This window comes from Argentina anserina, chromosome 6 (genome assembly GCF_933775445.1).
Source record: "Argentina anserina chromosome 6, drPotAnse1.1, whole genome shotgun sequence".
Taxonomy (NCBI): domain Eukaryota; kingdom Viridiplantae; phylum Streptophyta; class Magnoliopsida; order Rosales; family Rosaceae; genus Argentina; species Argentina anserina.
In genome coordinates, this window is record NC_065877.1 from 9758414 (window position 1) to 9779853 (window position 21440).

Genomic DNA, 21440 nt, shown 5'->3' on the forward strand with positions numbered 1-21440 from the left:
GCATTGAGGTACATATGTCATTTTTCGATCTTTAGCCATCTATTTAGCAACGTCTTCACAATCTCAAATACCACCCTCATGAAAACCTATATTAGGACTAATTTTTCATTCATGTTCATAATTCTCCCTCTAACACTTTTGCAAATAAAATTGAACAAATAATTTAATCCAACTTTGAATTAATAATGACTAAATTAACATGTGGGCGTAGTTTTCATATGTAGTGCACGTGCAACTATTGATGTGTGATTTCCATGTGCGCATATAATTTCCCCTCTTTTTATTTCATTTGATACATTCACCATGAAGTTATACGTCCTTTCCATTGGTAGGATGATATCTACATACACGACAACCACGAACAAACATTAGGAACATGAGATATACAATTCAATTAATATTTTACCAAAGAGGGTGCCTAATAGTGTCCCACAACGGATTCATAAGACACTTGGTTAATTCTGTGTTGGGGCTTACATTTCCGTACTTGACGGTAGTCATGGTAACTAACACAAACAGTAAGGAGTCAAGGAAACTCTAATGGTCAGCAAAAATAGTCATTGTGATCAGACACCCTACTACGATGTAGATGCATATATGTACGAAGAGCAATGTATCAAATCCTAAATGTACTTGCCGTCTTTCCTCTCTTATAATTATAGCGTTAATCATTAAATTCAACACACTATGGGTCGATTATGTCAAATGTTAAAGAGTGCATAGCTGGTAATTCTATGTAGGTGAATATTAATCTCATATGATGAGAAATGGGGCGCATGTTCTTCTTAGATAGTTGGGATAAATTCATTGGCAGGTTCATGAGTAGATACCACCCGTACAAAGTAGATACTGACACTAATTGAAACTGAGATTTCCTAGAGTGTTTCAGCAAAGGCATACTAACATATGTTGGCCGTAAATAAGTAGAAACCGAGCTCCAAAGCTCGACCTTACCGTATATCCCTGCCCACCGATCATTAACACTTATTAACAAACGATTGACCATATCATCGTATGTCCTATTTTATTTTGTATTATTTAGTAGTGCTTCAATTTTTTCACAAAATTTGACGAAAAGTGATCATTTTATTATTTACACTCCGTAAATACGTGCTAAGGAAAGTAAATTTTACCAGAGCTATTTTTACCGTTTGACTTCCGCCGCGTCAAATAAAAAAGTTAGAAGCTGCCAGTCGGTCCAACCCGTCTTCTTCTTCTTTCAGAAACTTCTCGAGCCTCTTTCTCATCTTCTGGTCCTCTCCAATGGCGTCGTCCAGCTCCGGTAGCTCAATCGCCGCTCCAGGTACTTCGAAGTCTCAATCACTACCATTCAAATTCCCGTCTCTCTTTCCTCATTTCACCACTCGCTCTCTCTCTCTGATCTCCGAAACTTTGACCGGTTGGTGCCGCAGAGGCCGTTCAAGTTCTCGTTTCTCTCCTCGCCGACGAATCCCCCAATGTCCGACAAGCCTCCATCGCCTCCCTCAAAGACATTGCCGCTCTGTAAATCTCTCTCCCTCTCTATTATCTATGTACGATGCAAAGTGACGTAGGGCGGATTGAATTGCGAATTGCAGGAATCCGGTTCTAGTTCTCGATTGCTGCTCGGCCGTTTCGCGAGGAGGCCGGAGGGTAATGTAGATTTCTTGGCGATGAAGTTAGTTTCACAATGTGTATAGAGTGTGATCACTGATCGGGCTTTTTTACTGTGGCTGTTTTCTGCAGCGATTTGGTAATATGGCCGGGGTTTTCCAAGTAATGTCGTATGGAGTCGGAGCTTTGGACATGAAAGATGTGGATCCTCCTTTCATGACTAAGCTTGCGAAGATCGCCACCGCGGAGATTATCTCCTCCAAGGTAGTTTTGTAGTTAAGGATGGATGATGCTTTTGTGGATTTTATTAGTGGAAATGCTTGCGTGATTGAATTTGGAGTATGTTTCTGGTTTGATGTAGGAGCTCAATACTGATTGGCAAAGAGCTGCTTCGGGCCTTCTTGTTGCGATCGGCTTGCATTTGCCCGATCTAGTACGTGTCTTGGTGCAAGTAGAACTCGCGTTATAGAATATGAGTTTTGAAACTGAATGTGTTCGTTTTTGTTATGACTAATTTAGAATGTGCTGGAAAATGATTTTATATAATCTAGTTAGTTGCCTCCGGTATACCCTTGTGATATGATTCATTTGAGCGACTCGAGTGCCCCTAAGTAAATTTAAGGTGTAGATTTTAGTTGTAAGCTGGCTGCCAACAAATGTTGTTATTACTACCCAAATTTTGATGCCTGAATAACTTGTGATGTAGATTTCACTATCGAGTTCTGGATTACTTTAACTTTGGCTATTACGATGAGAGGAAATGATATGTTATTCCTCGTGCCTCTGTTTCATAGATGATACATTGTAAGGGAGGAGGATTTGATTCTGTCGTGTCGATGAAAAAATGACCTTGCAGACTTTATAGGATTTCAATCATTGGCTTTGTTAAGTTTTCCTGTTTGACAACAAACAGAATTCATCCATTGGAAACGATATATTGGTGATATTTCACGTAGATAGTGACAATCAGGAATCAAAGTTTATTCTCCAGGCTTGTAGTAGTTGCTACCTACCCATATTCCTTTTATTTGGGTTAGGGGAGCTGGGCCAACCCTAATTGCATTTGGATAGTTCACAACATATAAGTCTTCCCTGTGGAAAACTAAGAGGATGTATGTTTAAAATGTATTTATGAAACACCATTTACTTACATTGTATAGAAATCAATTGCTAGCGCTATCAGTTTCTCCCTCCCTCTTTCCTTGCTCTTACTGGGATTCTTCATTAACATGTTCGTTACTTGATTCATCTTTTCGTTTAATTGATTTTCCAGATGATGGATGAAATATTTCTCCATTTGCCCGGGCCAAATTCAGCTTTACCGGCTATGGTTCAGATACTAGCAGACTTCGCTCATGCTGATGGTTGATTATTTTACTTTTTTCTTATCTGTTTTCCAGTTTGGGAAAGCTCATATGTAACATTTTTGTCTTTTGGCTTATCCAAAATTCGTGACAGTCCATTTTACCCTTTGAAGCATTGCAGTTCACACCACGATTGAAACATGTGCTTTCGCGGGTTCTACCTATTTTAGGAAATGTGCGTGATGCCCACCGGCCAATTTTCGCTAATGGTATGCTGAATTGTCACTTCTTTTTGCTTATAACATATTGAAGTGAAATTGGAGCAAATGGGTTGTTATTATTTGAGGGCTATTGAACCATTTATATATCTTCCAAACACTGGTCAAATTTTTGCGAAGTCGAGTACTGAATGCTAAATTGTATACGTTAAGACGGGTTAAATTTCAAATCAAGAAAAAGGTTATGGCTGCCAAACCAACCAACTGAATTGTTCTTTTAAATTGTCAATGGATTGAGAAGATTTATGGAATTTGTTATGATATTGTCCCCCATCTTGTCCTGAGACTAATGCCCTAAGAAGAGATGAAAATAAGAAGCTGGGTCCGCTTATGTTAATATATGCGCTGATACGGATGTGTTTCCAGTTATCCTTCTCCTTGCTGATAAAATTTTCCCCTAATCTTTCCCGTGGTCTTTGACATATTTCTGAGAAATTTACAAATTGTACTCAATGTTAATTTCTCTCGATGCTCACTTACTTTATCCTGTGCTTTTCAGCTTTTAAGTGTTGGTGTCAGGCTGTTTGGCAATATAGTCTAGATAACCCTTCTTACCCATCTCTTGATAGTGACATAATGTAAGATAATTGGTCCCACTTCATCATTTTAAATATGCCTTTTTACAATTTTTTTTTTTTTTACATTTTGGTATGTTTTTGTCTTAAATAATATCATATAATGCAGGTCATTTCTAAATTCTGTATTTGAGCTTTTATTGAGAGTTTGGGCAGCTTCAAGGGATCTAAAGGTTAGGAAATATTTGTTTTCTGTTTCTTATCGTAATCTCTATTATGCTTAAACTTTTATCCTACACCTTTGCCTTGATATTTGGGTAATTATAAGGTGGTTTCAGTAAAGAAAAAAAAACTTAATAAATGAATATAGCTTGACTATAAGTGCCTTCTACAGTTCTACTTTATTACTATGCATAATGTCTATTTTTCACAAATGTAAGTATCTGTCTATAAACAAAAGATTAATATTTCGGATGATAGACACAGAGATTCTTATCTAATAGAGTGAGTGGAGACTAGTAAGGCAGTTGTTATAGTATAAGTCTGAGTATCATATCTGGTGTCTGCTGCTGGTCAAAATGTTAGAAAAGTAATTGCTCATATTTTGACTCCAATATACATTTATTTTTCCTTTGATGCCGAAGAGAGTTATTAAAAAAAGTTTATAGAAGACTTCAAAATGCAGATGCTTATAAAACTGCACCAGTGTATGGTGTTCCATGTGGCTAGTTTTTGGTTTCTGATCATGTCCAAATGTCCATTGGTATTGGGTTTTGGAAAAAAAGCTGTTTTGGACTGGGACCTAACTGTTGGGTTTGGGTAATACTGGCAGAAAATATTCCACTAATTTTTTTTTCTCTTTCCTGTACATATGAACATTTTACTGATGTGAAATTTGATTTTGTACCTTTCTGGTGAGTAGGTTCGGATTTCTTCTGTAGAAGCATTGGGTCAGATGGTTGAACTGATTCCCCGGACCCAACTAAAGGCTGCTCTACCCAGGCTTGTCCCCACGATATTGGACTTGTAAGATTAATGATAATAGTTCTGTTTGTATATAAGTGTGATTGTATACTAAGTCATGCATGTTTTGTGTACAGATTTTTGGTAACACACTTTCCAGCTTAATATATTTCTTGATTATTTTTGAAGACGTGGATACACATGGTATTACTAGTTTCTTACTTGTACATCTAGATTATGAAAATTTTTGTTTGTTTTGCTGTTGTTCAGGTACAAAAGAGATCAAGATATTTCGTTTTTGGCAACCTGTAGTCTTCACAATCTCTTAAATGCCTCTGTACTATCAGATAGTGGTCCTCCTTTACTTGAATTTGAGGTAAAGCTACTAAATTCCTTTTATTTTTAATCTTGATTTTAAACTTTCTATTAGTCTGTTTTTTGTTTTTTTGTTTTGATCGTCTTATTTTGATTGCAACACTTGAATTTAGTCAATGGTTTTAATTGAATAATTGCTGGTCTTCTGTTCATCATTGTCGCAAGTCTCAAGGAATGAAACATGTATTTTGATCTTAAATTGAGACCATAAGTCAGGCTCTACATATGATACTTACGCTTTAATTAGCTTAGTGGGTATCTTGCTTCTGATTGACTAGTACTACATATTCTTTCAAACATTGATTTATTCTTATGATGGTTCGCAGGAGCTCAGCATCATTCTATCAACACTCCTTCCTGTGGTCTGTATCCATAATGACAACAAAGAAAACTCAGATTTCTCAGTTGGATTGAAGGTGTAGAAAACTTATTTCCACAGTGGTCAACAATTTCTTTAGTTATTTCTTTTCTGAACTTTTAAGTTCTTGACACTATAGGTCTTCCAATTAGATCTGTACCTTATTTTTTTTCTTCACCATGTTATTGTGGTTCTCACTCAACTGACATAAATATGACATATCCTGTGTATAAAGGAGGATAACTTTGCATTTTCTTCTACCAGCAAAACAAAAGTTATTTTCTGCCTTTTACTATAATGATGTGGTCGATATAGCATTTATGGTTTTGTACTGATGTTCATATCAACAGCTATGTTTTTTCTATTAAAAGTTTGAGTCTTTTTTTTCCTTTTCCTTGTGGCCAGACGTATAATGAAGTTCAGCGTTGCTTCTTGACAGTTGGTTTGGTATATCCTGAAGATCTATTTATTTTCCTTCTAAATGTGAGTAGTCTTTCTCTCATCAAGTGTTCCATTTAACTGCCACATGTTCCAATCAAAAAGAAAAGAAAAAAACTTGTCCTCCTCTTCAGCCATAGTTTACAAGGCACCACACTACATTTTACAATGACTTTTGTTTTTCTGCATTTGTGCTACCAGAAATGCAAATTGAAGGAAGAACTATTGGTGTTTGGTTCACTGTGTGTTCTAAAGCATCTATTGCCCAGGTTCATTACATTCTGTTGCTCTGTTTACCATGTCTGATTCTTTTACATGATCTGACATGTTATAATCTTATTCGGAGGTTGTCTGAAGCTTGGCACAATAAACGTCCCTTACTCGTCGAAGCCGTCAAATTCTTGCTAGATGAGCAAAATTTAGGTGTACGAAAGGCGCTCTCTGAGGTATTTGGCTTCAAATCATAAAGTCATAATTGTAGGCTGTATGCTACCTTTTAAATTACTTTGTCTTCCTGATCATCAGTAGCACTTCATTCTTTGCTCACTAACTTCACGTTGCATTGCTTTTTGCAGTTGATTGTCGTTATGGCATCACATTGTTACTTAGTTGGTCCATCTGGAGAGCTGTTTGTTGAATATCTTGTGCGTCATTGTGCTATAACAGATAAGGATAGACGCGACTTTGAGAGGTCTAAGGATGTTTTAGGAAATACCTATGTTCCCTTCCGATACAAGAGATCAGAGGTTTGAATCTGACAATTTCTTTATGGTAATTATAATGTAGCCACTGATTCTTCAAGACTGCTACAAAAGATCCGTGTTTTGATGTTACAAGCATTCTCTAACATTTACTGAGATGAAACCTTGATCGCAAAATCAGTTTTGGAAACTGGGAATTTTCTCTGAAATGTTGTATATTGTATCCAGTTAAAGGGGTCTGGTTTGTAGCATTTTCCAAACAAATACAATTCCCGGAACTATTAGATGCTTATAGCATTGATGCAAGCTTCCTCTTCTTAGGTGATAATTGGGACACTTTGTCCAATGGAGTTGAGGGCAATAAGTGAAAAAAGCCTTCTGTTGTTGACTATTACGATCCCTGAAATGGAGGTATGCCAGATTGTTGATTCTACATCCAGTAGATTATAAATCTTAAGTCTTAACTGGTGGTTTGAGCTTTGAAAGACGTTTCTTTTCTTAGACATATATGTTATCTTAATTATTGTTCCATGAAATATTTTCCTACAGCATATACTATGGCCTTTTCTGTTGAAGATGATTACCCCACAAGCTTATACGGGTGCAGTTGCTATGGTAAGAATTTCTGTATATCTTTGTCTTTACATTTTTAGATCCAGCTGTTTGTGTTGAGTAGAAAATTACTACCTCTTGGTGTATATCTGATTCAATGTATGTGTTAATTCTAGTTTTACATTCTCATGAATTTGAATAATTTCTTCTGCTACAGGTTTGCAGATGCATCTCTGAGTTGTGCAGGCATAGATCATCTAATGGTGATACTATGGTGAAAGAGTGCAAAGCTCGTGCTGATATACCAAATCCAGAGGTATAATCCTTTCTATATCGAATTTTGGACACTTTCTTGTGCATCACCAGACAATTGATCTCAGCAATCTATATATTGCTTGTGTTCAGGAGCTTTTTGTTCGGTTGGTGGTGCTTTTGCATGATCCTTTAGCAAGGGAGCAGCTGGCTAGTCAGATTTTAACAGTAAGTGTATATCTTTTTTAAGTGTGGATTTGTCCTGGAAATGAAATGGGAGCAAGTATTGTTTAATGACTTATTTCAATTCACTTTATGCTTCCCATGGAATGCCAAACCTAGGAGTCGAATCTCATTCATTATATTAACTGGTTTAACGTGTAATCTATGCGGTGAGTTATTTTCCCTAGTGGAGTCTCTACTATTGTTTGTTGATTTCATATTGTCGCTTTAAATCACAAGTTTTGAGGATATCTCATATATTAATTATGCTCTTTCTATAAATTACAAATAGGTCATATTTGTAACATGTCAACCTGCTTTTAACCCAAACCTGAGCCTTGTAACTTAATGAGTCCCTATATTTTTTGATTTATTTGGCGCGTAGCCACCCCACAACATCACCACCCATTTACTCATGTTAGAGATATATTGTCAGTGAGGGAATTTCCAAAATGTCAGAACGCGTCTTTGTATTTGCAATAGATGGTTCAGATGATTTTTACAATATCTTGCAGGTTATTGCTTTCCAAAATAAAAATCGGTGTTTGTGCACTGATTTAGTTCACCTTGTAATGTTACAAATGATGACACATTTGCTTTTTTGTGATGTGTCGCAGGTACTTTGTTATCTGGCTCCACTTTTTCCAAAAAATGTCAGCTTGTTTTGGCAAGATGAGGTAAATCATTACGCAGTTTTCATTGAGTAGTTTGTTAGAGCTGGATGGTTATATGTTTGGTCACCTTACCTTTGAAACTAGGTTGAATTAACAGGAGGTAGATACTTTGTTTTATCTGTATTTAGGCTGTTCTTGGTTGTGACAAAATCTTTATGTGCTTTTTGAAGGAAAATAAAAAAGTAGTGATATTTGTGGTAGTGTATTATTTGCTTAACGCCCCAAACATTATTTGCATTTCTTTTTTCTGATTGAAGTCCTTGTTCTTTACTGTGAACTTTCTTTTGTTCGATACTAAATTTGGTAAATACCTGACATGTATGTACTTAAGTTTCCTTAAGTTGCATTCCTTTTACCTGATTACAGGCGAAACTAATTGATCAGCAGTCTAATTAATTTTTTTCTTTGGTAAGCTCTAGATTCCAAAATTGAAGGCATATGTTAGTGACCCAGAAGATCTTAAGCAAGATCCTTCTTATCAAGAAACTTGGGATGACATGATTATCAACGTAAGTGGAGTTGAACTCTGTTTAATGCTGAGGCAGCTGAGCATTATGTTTTTCTTTTGGAATTTGATTCATGCTGGCTGTTGGAACCATGCTCTGTACATGTTGGTAAAACGTAATAATCTGCTTCTAACATGCGTTATGGTAAATATCCGAAAAGAAGGTTGTTAGTATCTAAATTGTTTCACTAAATTCCCAATTTTATCATTCAGATTTTGTAGCGTACTGCTTACATATGTGTCATTTAGCATTGTAGGAGAGAAAGAGGGTCAATATTTAGGTCCTGCTCAATGACCGGTTTAGGTTAATTTATCTCTCTACTCTATGCAACAGTTTTTTGCTGAATCTTTGGATGTGATTCATGATGATTCCTGGGTGATATCTCTTGGAAATGCTGTTACCAAACAGTATGGACTTTATACATCTGATGATGAACACTCTGCACTTCTTCATCGGTATTTTTTCTTTCAAATCTGTGTTGCTTTGCTTGATATAAGGAAGGACTGTTGGATGAAATATTGCATATGTATTGTCACCTTCCAGCATTGTTGTACATGACTCTCAGGCCATTCGTGTACTATTACTATCTTCCTTGAGTAGGTCCCCCACTTGTCAAATGACATTTCTCGTCACTATGCTATTTGTCTATAAAAAAAAAGCTACATAAAATGACCATATGTTGGATGAGAAGGCTGGTGCCACTAAGGATGATTCCTAATTCCTTAGTGGTTACTAGGCATGACTGCATGAGTTTTCTGTGGTGTCCACCCCACACAAAGGTCTTGGATGGTTGACATTGATAATCATTGCGGGCACAAGTTCCTGTAGCATTTATCATTCACCCCACATTCCTTTGTTATGCTATCGTATTCCTAGCACCAATATTATAAAGAATGCTGAAGCACAAAATCCAAAAAATCCAATCAAGGAAACAACTTGGCTTTTGTTGCATTTTGATGATTCCATCACATATATTATCAAGAGCATTTTACTAATAATGTCTTAGCCTCTCTGCGGTTCTAGTGGTTGGTGCCTTTTGTGGTTCATCAGCTTAAGAAGCCTTGTCTAAACCTCAGCATTTGAAGGCATGCCTAAGTTTAATTATATTCTTTTCAATGCAGCTGCTTTGGTGTGTTGCTTCAAAAAGTTAATGACAGGGCATATGTCCGGGATAAGATAGATTGGATGTATAAACATGCAGACATTACAATTCCAACAAATAGGCTTGGTCTGGCAAAAGCAATGGGGTTGGTATGTTACTGTCCCTTGTTTATTTTCTACTCGCTCCCCCTTTACATCATTCATGATGGGCTTATTTCTCCTCTCCTCTTCCAGGTTGCAGCATCACACTTGGACACAGTCCTGGAAAAGCTGAAAGGGATTCTGGATAATGTTGGGCAAAGTATCTTTCGAAGGTGTTTTTTTTTTCCGTTATTTAGAGTGCTGCATAGCATATTCATAGTTTAGTTAATCTTCTTAGGTTGTCTGTGTGTTTCCCCCTCTCTTTCTCTATGCCATTAGCTTCCTGCTTTCTTTAAAAACATAGAATCTGGTTCCTTTCATACTATGCCAATTACTTTACCCGTCATTCCCATGCCTCTCAATTGTTAGCAAGTGTTCCTTAAGATGAATAAGAAACTCCTTAACAGTACATTTAAATTGAGGAAATATCATTTCAGCAACAAAAGAAAGTAATTTATAGAGAAGGTGTACACTCCGCAGCAAGGTTACACTACGAAAACTTTTTCCTTTCACTTCTCTTCAAGAGCAAAAAACTTGGGATGCCTAGTATACTTATGGATTTTATAATTTCTTGATTTTGTTGCAAACGTCGTGTGGTTAAAGTCATTTGCAATGGTTTTTTTTAGCCTCAACCTGTTGTATCTGTGTTGCAAGTAAATAGTTCAAGGTGTATTTCTGGAAACATGAGCTGATAAACTAAAAAAAAAGTCAAGCAAGTAGAAGAAAGATAAATTGGGAGTAATTGTTGATACCATGGTTTTTGTACATTGTGTCCTATTTGTGTGTTCAGTATTTAAGAAGTTGCTAGCAATTTGATTTATCCCGTTCTCTTTGTTTCTTTTGTCATCAGTATATCAATATATATATGTATGTATGTATGTATTTACTGCTGCATTTTCACTTACTGTGCAATAAATATATATTTATTATGGGTTAGATGTGAATAAATTTTCTTTGCTTCACTCATTGCAGATTCCTATCCATTTTCTCAGACGATTATAAAACTGAAGACTCTGATGATATACATGCTGCCTTGGCTTTAATGTATGGATATGCTGCGAAATATGCTCCATCAACAGTCATTGAAGCCAGAATAGATGCACTTGTTGTATGAGATCTCGTCCTCTCCTTAATTCCTTATAATACCAGGAAATAATTAGATTCAATTTCTCCGGTCTTCATATTCGTAAATTATAGAGACCACCAATTTGTAAAAAATGTAAAGTAGATAGTTGGTCAAAATTAGCTCCCTATAGGCTTCACAGATGGCACCCTGTTTCATTGTTTGTGGTCAGATTTGTTGTCCCACTAATACGTATAAGTAGTTATATGCATTTCTGAATAGGAGTTGTTGTACATTATAATGCAGTCCTTAAAATATTGTAGTAAAAGTTATGTGGTCTCATGATTCCCTATATTTTAGCGAAAACAGTTTTAAAACTTTTTTTCTGAACTCTATTTTCTTAGAGTGACTCTTCAATAGTACAATGCCAAAATGTACAATTTTGTTGATATCAATAAATTATATGTGATTCCTTTTACCTAAAATACTGAGGTATCCGTTAATTGGTGCCATCTGGAATTAGTTATAGTTAGACAAGCATTTACTTTTTGGAAAAGATAAGAACATCTGGAAGTTGTTTCTACAGATTGTCATTGCACCAAGTTCTCTCGCTCTCTCTCTCTCTCTCTCTCTCTCACTCTCTATGTATACATATCTGAGATGCATGCCAACATTCAATAAACGTCGGCACTTGATTTGCTTATCAATTCTTTAATAAATATGTAATATATTAAGAATTAGGGGCATAAAAAAAGGAGGTATATATAGTCTCAATTATTTAGTTTCACAAAAAATTTATGGAAGATGTAATTTTCAAGTAAAATAACTTGTGAACTGCTTAACTTTAGGGTTACCGTTTATTTCTTGCTTATGATTCTGGCTATATAATGGATTCAAAAGGCCCAGGCATAGTAGTAAGGTTTGTAGCTTTTGAAGAACTTACATGTATATGTTTCACATTCCTCTTGCAGGGGACTAATATGCTCTCACGGCTTCTTCACGTACGCGATCCTACTGCAAAGCAGGCTGTTATTACTGCTATCGATCTTCTAGGTTTGTACGAGTCATTGGAAAATATGGTGTCATTTTTTTCCATGTATGCTTTACAAGCTGCTGCTGCTGCTGACATAAATATGGATGGTTATGCTTTTTGTTGGGTGGTTTAACATGTTTCTGAAATTCATGCCATAAGGTGTTAGAACTTTTAAGTAGTTGAAATGTGGTGTCCGAGTCTTGTTCATGCAACACTCATAACTTTTTCATTTCCAAGCTTTACAAGCTGCTGCTGTTGACATTAATATGAATGTTTATGCTTTTTGTTGGGTGTTTTAACGTGTTTCTGAAGCTCATGCTGTAAGGGGTTAAAACTTTAAGTAGTTGAAATGCTGTGACCGAGTCTTGTTCATGCAACACTCATATCTTTTCCATTTCCAAAGGACTTCATAATCGAAAATGTTTGTAGCATTGAGTCCCCATATAATTAGATAGTTAAATTTAATAATTTGATTTCGACCAAAAATAAAAGAACAAAATTTATCAGTTTGTTGATAAGGTCTGCTTTGAAGTTGTACCTTAAATGGTTATTCCTCTCTAGAAAATTGTGTTATAAAATGATTTAATATCAGATCACAGAGAGTGAGCATGCTTCTTTCCTTTTTAGTTAACATACCTACTTGCATATTCTTAGACACATAAACATATAAGGTGGCTGAACGTAAGCTCTAATAGATGTGTTGGTGATCACGTTGTTCATGTTGCTAATGTAGTATGGTTATCAATCTATTAATAATCACTTTACACATGGTTTATGTTGGAAAAAGCTTGGAAATGCCAAAATGTTGCATTTAGTATTTCAAGATTAGATATTATAAATTTTATCATCTGCAATGTCATACAATTGCTATGCTAATGATATCTGCCTTATGGTCATGTACCAAAAGTTGATAATACATGCTGATATTGCAGGGCGCGCTGTCATTAATGCTTCAGAAAATGGTTCCTCCTTTCCATTAAAGAAAAGGGACCAATTGCTAGACTATACACTAACTTTGATGGGTCGAGATGACGATGAAGACCTTTCAGATTCTACTCTTGAACTTCTGGACACACAAGTTAGTAATATCAATGGGTCAATTGTGTCTGTAGTCAGATTGTGTTTGAATTTCCTGGAAACCATGGAGAAAAAGAAAGTTAATTTTGGCAAAACATAATCATATATGTCTGTCTAATTTTAGATAACTTTCTAAAGCACAGTATTTCTATCTCTAAAATGAGGAATATGTGGGCTTTTTTTTTGGGCAACTTTGACAATTATTTTGCCTGAACCTATACATAAATATGATAGAGTTATTAACATCATTGGAATCCCTTAAGCATGTTCCTGAAACTGATTATCTACTTTTGCTTCCAGTAAAAATAGTTCCAATTACTGCATATCAATGCCTCAACATAAAACTTCAGAAATAAAATATTCCCCTGAGCTGTACTCTTGAAGACAGCGTAAATTGTTGGTCAACTTCTTTTATAACGTTTTCCGTATCTCTCCCTCTGTTTACCTCTTTGCAGGCCCGTGCTTTAAGTGCATGTACCACGCTGGTCTCGGTGGAACCAAAACTAACTATTGAAACCAGAAACCATGTGTTAAAGGTTTGATGTTTATTATACCGATGTCATATCTATAATTGAACTCCTACATCCTGGTTGATTGTTACTAACTGTCGGTAAATATGATAATATTACAGGCCACCTTAGGGTTTTTCACTTTACCAAATGAACCAGCAGATGTTGTAGATCCCCTCATTGACAACCTTATCACTCTATTATGTGCAATTCTTCTTACAAGGTATGTGAATTTTCTATTCTTTTCCACATGCTTGATTTCTGATACGACATTCTGTCATCTAATGTAGTCTTTTTCAGCTACTTTTTTGTTTTGTTATTGTGAAAGTAACTGGAACCCTCGGTCTCTTTCATCAAAACATCTCTCTTTGTATTAATTACGTATAATCTAGCATTTGTTTAGTTCTGGCCCGGTATGTTTATCAGTTGAAGTGTAACTATTAAGCTCTAGGAATCGCTTGTGCTACATTACTATATTGATTAGGGAGCTTATAACAGGGAAATTGCATTACATTATTAATACAATTTGTTGCGTTTTTTATTTACAATATGCATAAGGCCTCTGATTTCTGATTACCATCATATGACAATTTAGTGGAGAGGATGGAAGAAGTCGAGCAGAGCAGTTACTGCACATCTTGAGACAAATTGATCAATATGTTTCTTCAGCTATCGATTATCAAAGAAGAAGAGGTTGTCTTGCAGTCCATGAGATGCTTCTCAAGTTTCGGACAGTTTGCATCACTGGGCATTGTGCCCTTGGTTGTCAAGGAAGTTGTACTCACATTAAGCCAATTGACCATAATTTGCACGGGAACTATTCCAACTTGCCATGTAAAAGTTATCTCCCATGACAGCTTTTTTCACTTTTATTTCGTCTTTCCTACCCTGATTATCATATTTTTGAACTACCAGCGGCATTCATATTGCCAAGTCGTGAGGCCTTGTCATTAGGAGACAGGGTTTTTACATATCTCCCACGCTGTGCAGACACCAATGCTGAAGTTAGAAAAGTCTCTGCTCAGGTGCTGTTTTTGGTAGAACTTACCTGGTCTTTTAGTTTTTTAAAATATTACCGTCATTGTCATCTGAAAGGTATATTGATACCTAAGTGGTGTTTCTCAGTTTGACTACATATGAAATAAATCTTTTGATATCTGTGTAGATTCTTGATCAACTTTTCAGCATCTCACTTTCACTGCAACGTCCTGCAACTTCCTCTTATGGTGTTGACATAGAATTGTCCTACAGTGCTTTATCATCCCTCGAGGATGTCATAGCTATTCTACGGAGTGTAGGTTCATTGCCCTACTCATCTGCCGATTTTTTGAATTTCGGTTCTTTTACATTAGTACATTCCAATGTTGGGTAATTTTGACACTAGGGGAATCTATTGGTTTTTTCTATATATCCAGGATGCTTCTATAGATCCATCTGAGGTTTTCAACAGAATCATCTCTTCTGTTTGTTTATTACTCACAAAGAATGAGGTTAGAGCTTCTTACTGAACATCCTCTCTGAATCTAAATGTATACTGCAACTGTCTTATCTTATTCTTATTTAATTCTTGCAGCTTGTAGCTTCCCTGCATGGTTGCACACCTGCTATATGTGATAAGGTCAAGCAATCAGCTGAAGGGGCTATCCAAGCTGTTATTGAGTTTGTCACAACAAGGGGGAATGAGCTGGGTGAAACTGATGTTTCCAGGTTTGCATATTAAAGCAATTAAAAAAATATTTATGAAGAGCATTACCCTCTGGATAAAGAAATAGATTTGTGACTACTACTGATGGGGTATATTTGTGGTTATAGAACAACTCAAGCTCTGCTGATGGCTACTGCGCATGTAACAGAAAAGCACTTACGTCAGGAAACTCTTGCAGCTGTATCTTTTTTAACCTATATGATAGGACATATTTACATGCATGTGTGTGTGTGTGTTTTCAGGGTCTTATAAATGGATGATTCCTCTTGAGTCTTGACAAAACAAGGGAATATAGTTGATGAGCTATTGGCTATTGCAAATTGTGTTCCAATGGTCCATATTCACCTATTTCGGATCTCCCTTGAGGATCAAGCTTATACTATTGTTTACACATGTAACTATTTATGATAACTCTGTACTCATGGAAAATATAATTTCCTATATACAAGTCCCTGTTTGGGCTATTTCTTTTCTTTCTCAAATAGTTCTTTCCTTAAAAACTCTATGACAGTGTCTAATCTCGTCTATGACCATTTCCTGTTGCATTTCTTGTCTAATTCTGAAATGATGTTGCTCTTGTCTATCTTCATATGTAGTGGCATTTCATTTGGTTGTTCTATATATATTTTTTACTTTTATTAAATACCCTTAACTGCAAGAAGATTTCTTCTCTTGCCGAGAGCACTAGTTCGAAACTTGTCTTCAATGAAGTTTTGGCCACAGCTGGAAGGGATATAGTAACGAAAGATATATCCAGGTTGCGCGGTGGGTGGCCAATGCAAGATGCTTTTCATGTGAGTCTGATGCGGCTTTCACTTGTTGCTCTTTACAGTCAAATCTTGATGTTGTTATTTGGTCAGTTGCAGCTATCGTTATTTCCTTGGTCTTGTTGTTAATTTCAGTTCGTCTGTTCCTCCGACTGATTTATCTTTCCATATACTAGTAGACCTTAAGTTTTTCAGTTATATATCTTTAGTATGATGTTAGCAATATGTACTCGGTCATCATGTTAACTTGTATATGTTTTGTTTTCCTTTTTTACCTGTAGGCATTTTCCCAGCATACAGTTCTTTCCTCTTCATTCCTGGAACATGTGATATGCGTCCTCGACCAGTATCCCATTCTTAAAGCTGATTCTGAGAAAGGAGACTATTCTAGCCCTTCAGTTGATGGTCAAATGGAGGATGAAGTTCTGCATGCTGCCATTATTGCTCTCACAACATTTTTCAGGTTTATAGAAAGTGATAATTAACATACGAATGCTATCACTACAGTCTATTTGATCCATTTTTGTAATCAATAAAGCATGTGTCAACTTGCTTATTAAACTTGAGCTAGATTGGTTAGACAAATTTGTCAACTTCTACTTGTATTGCAGAGGTGGTGGCAGGATAGGAAAAAAAGCTGTTGAACAAAACTATGCTTCTGTTCTTGCTGAACTCACTCTTCAGTTGGGAAGTTGTCATGGTCTGGCCAATTGCGGTCAGCATGAACCATTACGGTAAACATCTAGTGGGTTTTACTATTTGGTATGAGAACATTATATATGTGTGTGTGGGTGTAGTAACCAAGCACATGTGTGCAATGTGGACTCTGCTGGGCTTAAACTTTGAAGGGTGTTGTTATGTCCTTTTGAATGTGCAACTGTTTCGCCCAAAGTTCACATTGCAGAGGTCTGCTTCTAAAATTCTATGCACATATGTATAAGTTTGAATCATGTTATTGAATTTCTCAATTTGTGTGCTTTTGCAGGGCTCTTCTAACTGCATTCCAAGTATTCTGTGAATGTGTTGGAGATCTTGAGATGGGAAAGGTACAATATATAAAGGAATGCAGTTACTCTATTGTTTGTTCATAAATTCTTCAAGGGTCGTCTCTTGCCATAGGGAAGAAATGTAATTTGAATATACTTTGTAGATTTTGGCTAGAGATGGAGAGCAGAATGAAAATGAGAGGTGGATCAATCTTATTGGAGACATAGCAGGCTGCATTTCTATAAAGAGACCGAAAGAGGTAGTATGACTCATCTGTAGAGATATCTTGCGACTGATTACAATGAAGTGAATGCCGCTTAGACATGATACATTTTATGCTTTGTGTTTCAGATTCTTTGATTTCAATTCTTAGATTTGTAAGATCCCCTTATAAATTAGTGTACTCGGCTGCATAGTTTTCTTTCTTAATGGATCTTTTTTGTTTTTCTTTGAAGGTTGAAAGGATATGTGTAAATTTTAGTAAGTCATTAAACCGACACCAGACATACCAAAGGGAAGCTGCAGCTGCTGCATTGTCAGAGTTTATCAGCTACAGGTATGCTGATGATGTCAATTTTTCAGAGGCAATATCTCACATAATTTATTATGTAAAAGAAATTGCTATTTACAAGACATGCTATTGTTAGCAATGGTCTTTTCTTGCAAGAGTTGTGTCCATCCTGTGTCATTTTTCTCATACTACTCTCATAATTTTTGTTTATATTTTGTGATTATTGTTTACTGTAGAGTTTGGCAGCAAGTTGCCTATAGGATGCCAAGCACCACCCTCTACTTATCTGTCCCTTTTGAAATCAATTATATTGATATGCACAAACTTGTCTTGTTGAATGAATGCATAGGTTGGGGAAATATTGGTTTACTTGAATATATTTGTATAACAATAACTGTATACTTCATTATCTTCAATTTTGTGTGCGCTTTTGACACTTATATGGTTCTTTGCAAACATTTTCAATGCCTTTTATGTATAAATTTAGTTCGTCTATGCATTCACACGTGTGTTATTAGTTAAATTGGTTCCAGGGTCTTACTAGTTGATATTAATGTCAATGTAGTGATAGTTTTGGCTCCCTATTGGAGCAGATGGTGGAAGTGTTGTGTCGGCATGTATCAGATGAATCTCCAACTGTCAGGCGCTTATGTTTGAGAGGTTTAGTAAAGGTTTGTTAATTCTAACATATATGTTTAGTAGTTTAGCAACCAGAGTCAAACTTTTGTGCATGCTTTCTCTTTTCCCTTGATTTTTCTTTTTTGCCATTTCCAGCTGTTCCTGTAAAGCTGATCTCTAAATCTTCCGAGTATGAATATGTACAGGAGGAAGTAACATTTCTAACTATTTGTATCGCAGATACCGTCTAATCAAATGCTTCAGTATACAAGTCAAGTTCTGGGTGTAATATTAGCTTTATTAGATGATTCTGATGAATCTGTGCAATTAACTGCAGTTACTTGCTTACTCACGGTGAATTCTCCACCCTTGGTGTTCATCTAATTTGGTACCTCCGTTGTGTACAGTTTTGTAATCATTTCTTATATTTTGGATGCTTTAGATGCTTCAGGCATCACCCAATGATGCGGTGGATCCCATTTTGCTTAATCTTTCTGTGCGGCTTCGTAATCTTCAGGTCTACTACTTTACTCTTTAGCGTACTTGGCTACTTGATCAAAAAGTTATTTGCAGTCTAGACTGATTTACTAAATGTTTGGATCAGATAAGTATGAATCCCAAGATGCGAGCCAATGCATTTTCAGCTTTAGGATCACTTTGCAACTATGGAACTGGGGCACAACATGACTCATTTGTTGAGCAGGTTTGCATCCATCTGATTTATGCAGAACCGAATTTTAATGAAATTGTACTTTCTTTGATGTTGAATCTTGATTATAATCTTGTTATACCATTATTGTCATATACTTCAACCACTTGCTCAAATACAATATTGTAAATGCAATGGCCTGCCAAATTGCTTTTGTTTGTTTTATATGAAATTCATATTAATTATGATGATTATTTTAGGTTCATGCAATTATCCCCCGCTTGGTTCTGCATTTGCATGATAATGATGTTAATGTCCGACAGGCTTGCCGGGTAATTGCTACGTTCCTTATTATTTCTTCCGGGCACAGAGGTTAATAGCAACGTTATTGACGTGTCCTTTGTTAAAACTGATTAACAGAGTACTCTAAAACAAATTGCCCCCTTACTGGAAATGGAAGGATTGTTTCCCTTGTTCAACACGTATTGTTTCAATCATGATCATCGGTATGCCTGCATATATTTTTTAATGGCTGAGTTTATACAACAATTATTACAGTAATCATTATATGACGATGGTAAAGTCATAGCAACATTCTTTTTGTCAGAACTGACTACGAGGACTTTGTTAGAGAACTCACGAAGCAGATTGCTCAACATCTTCCCTCAAGAGTTGATTCTTATATGGCGTCGACAATTCAGGTATTGAATGTAATGTTTATTCCAGCTTGGGCTTAATATAAACATAACTGTACTAAGAATTGGTTAATTGTAGATCCAAGGGGAAGAAAATGGTACACTGTGTCTTCAACGCTCTACACTTGAATCTCATCTTAGATTGATAGATCTTCACATTCTAGTTTATTATTATTAAAGCCTGCCTTTTGTTGTACTTGAAATTTGTATTGAATTCTTTCTTGCTCTCATTACGTTAAGTCATCACACCCAGCTGTTTAGGATATGCATTCGTGTATCCACATGCTTATTAACCATTTAGATTGGACCGTCATGAAGAATGAAAGTAGCTATACAACTATATGTTTAAATGATAATGTGAAAGTTTACATCTCAAGTTATTCATGGCTTGCTCATGTGAGCTATTCCATCACTTTGTAGGCTACCTTTCTTGAAGTTTCAGTTTATTTTATTGTTTATGAACAGATAACAAATATTGGCCTTATAGAGTAGCATTTTACTGCTTCGTCGTTTTCAGTCTCTTAGGTAGTTTGAGCTCACAGATTACTTACCTTTCAATTGTGATTTGGCAGGCTTTAGATGCACCTTGGCCAATAATTCAAGCAAATGCTATTTACTTCTCCAGCTGTATGCTATCTCTGTCGGATGATCAGCACATTTTAACTCTCTATTATCCACAGGTCATTTTAGGCAGATTGCTATCTTTTTATGTCATAATTATAAGAAAACTTTGCATATTTACATATCTCAGTCTTTATCAGGTATTCGGAACATTAGTAGGAAAATTGAGCAAGTCAGCAGATGCAAGTGTGAGAGCAACATGCTCTTTGGCCCTTGGTTTGCTGTTAAAATCCTCAAGGTCGATGTCATGGAAAGCACCTGGAGTTGATCGTGTGGAGTAACCAGATGGCCAGTTTGTCCTCAGTATATGTGAAAACAAATCCCCCATTGTAACGACTGAGATCCACGTTTGCCTCATAAGCATTGCACTTCGGAGGGAAGTGCATCAATATGAAGCACTTCAAGTAAGTAAATTTTGAGGTGTATATTAGGGGTTAAAAGTGCCTGTAATGGCAGTCGGTGACTCGGTGTGTGTATATTTGTCAATTGTTGTAAATTATGACTTTATCATCCCAGTGCGTGTCCTCACTGCCTTGGGCCATTTGTGTATTATGTTTGTTGTATATGTAACAACCCCTGTTGTAATGATCTGTATCATAACCTGTTGTCTAACTCTATTTTGCCCGGAAAAAAAACAAGCGACTTGCACTAAGTTTGCAAATGAATAACATCTGTTCCTAAGCCCGAAGATACTCATGGTCGATCATACCATCAAGCTTTCCTCCCAACAATGTCTCTTTATTCGTAAAACATTAGTTGACTATTCATTCTACCCGGCGGCCAGGACGACAAGTTAATCTGATCAGTGGCGCTTGGGCGCCCTCTTTAGCTTCAGCGCCCCACATATAAACTCCTGTTATTTTGAGTTGTTTGCTTCTTTGGCATGGAAGCCATGTCCTCGTACAAATAGTTCGGATTCCTTGTGTGCGGCAGGTGAGCATCGAAAGATCAACAGTGAAACTAACAATACTCCAGTACGTTTACAAAATTTGAAGTACAGTAAAAAAAGTTGTTTAATTTTATAATTATTGCTTACACGTATTGTGACCTATATAATATGATATATTTCATCTTGAATCCCAACTTGGTACTGAACAAAGATTTCTAATCAGATCTAATAATCCTTGAGATGTTCTTTATTTCTTGCCCAAGTCTACTTGTGGTCGAATATATCGAAAACAAACTTCAGACTACATCACTGAGCTAATGGTTTGATTGCGAAACACTGATAA

At 36.2% G+C, this 21440-nt stretch overlaps 1 protein-coding gene across 3 annotated transcripts; it reads left to right on the forward strand.

Annotated features, from left to right (window-relative positions):
* Positions 1-1217: 1217 nt before the first annotated feature.
* LOC126797532 (protein SHOOT GRAVITROPISM 6) lies at positions 1218-20898 on the forward strand. 3 transcript variants are annotated; one of them, XM_050524171.1, is made up of 51 exons: positions 1218-1303; positions 1413-1503; positions 1578-1632; positions 1726-1857; positions 1955-2026; positions 2867-2957; positions 3071-3166; positions 3675-3753; positions 3860-3923; positions 4613-4716; positions 4924-5029; positions 5355-5444; positions 5792-5869; positions 6026-6093; positions 6171-6270; positions 6400-6570; positions 6847-6936; positions 7075-7140; positions 7295-7393; positions 7483-7557; positions 8169-8228; positions 8645-8734; positions 9065-9186; positions 9853-9982; positions 10067-10146; positions 10946-11081; positions 12008-12089; positions 13002-13147; positions 13602-13682; positions 13778-13878; positions 14251-14489; positions 14571-14680; positions 14821-14949; positions 15071-15145; positions 15229-15362; positions 15468-15540; positions 16023-16154; positions 16409-16590; positions 16739-16861; positions 17113-17173; positions 17278-17373; positions 17570-17670; positions 18191-18296; positions 18484-18597; positions 18686-18760; positions 18848-18946; positions 19153-19224; positions 19313-19398; positions 19500-19593; positions 20160-20267; positions 20349-20898. In XM_050524171.1, the coding sequence occupies exons 1-51, from the start codon at positions 1264-1266 to the stop codon at positions 20487-20489; spliced, it is 5145 nt and encodes a 1714-aa protein (XP_050380128.1). In that variant the 5' UTR covers positions 1218-1263; the 3' UTR covers positions 20490-20898. The 3 variants fall into 3 exon arrangements, 2 of the variants coding, with proteins under 2 accessions (XP_050380128.1, XP_050380129.1); XM_050524172.1 differs by lacking the exons at positions 1218-1303; positions 1413-1503; positions 1578-1632; positions 1726-1857 and having other exon boundaries at positions 1988-2026; positions 3079-3166; XR_007672440.1 differs by lacking the exons at positions 18848-18946; positions 19153-19224; positions 19313-19398; ... (1 more) ...; positions 20160-20267; positions 20349-20898 and having other exon boundaries at positions 18219-18296; positions 18686-18718.
* The last annotated feature ends 542 nt before the right edge of the window (positions 20899-21440 follow it).

Bases quoted from the DNA above. Each gene is read 5' to 3' on its own strand.
- LOC126797532 (XM_050524171.1), top strand. From the start codon at position 1,264: ATGGCGTCGTCCAGCTCCGGTAGCTCAATCGCCGCTCCAG. The intron at 1,504-1,577 runs GTAAATCTCTCT...TGCGAATTGCAG, and splicing joins CTCAAAGACATTGCCGCTCT to GAATCCGGTTCTAGTTCTCG. The intron at 15,363-15,467 runs GTTTGCATATTA...TTGTGGTTATAG, and splicing joins GGTGAAACTGATGTTTCCAG to AACAACTCAAGCTCTGCTGA.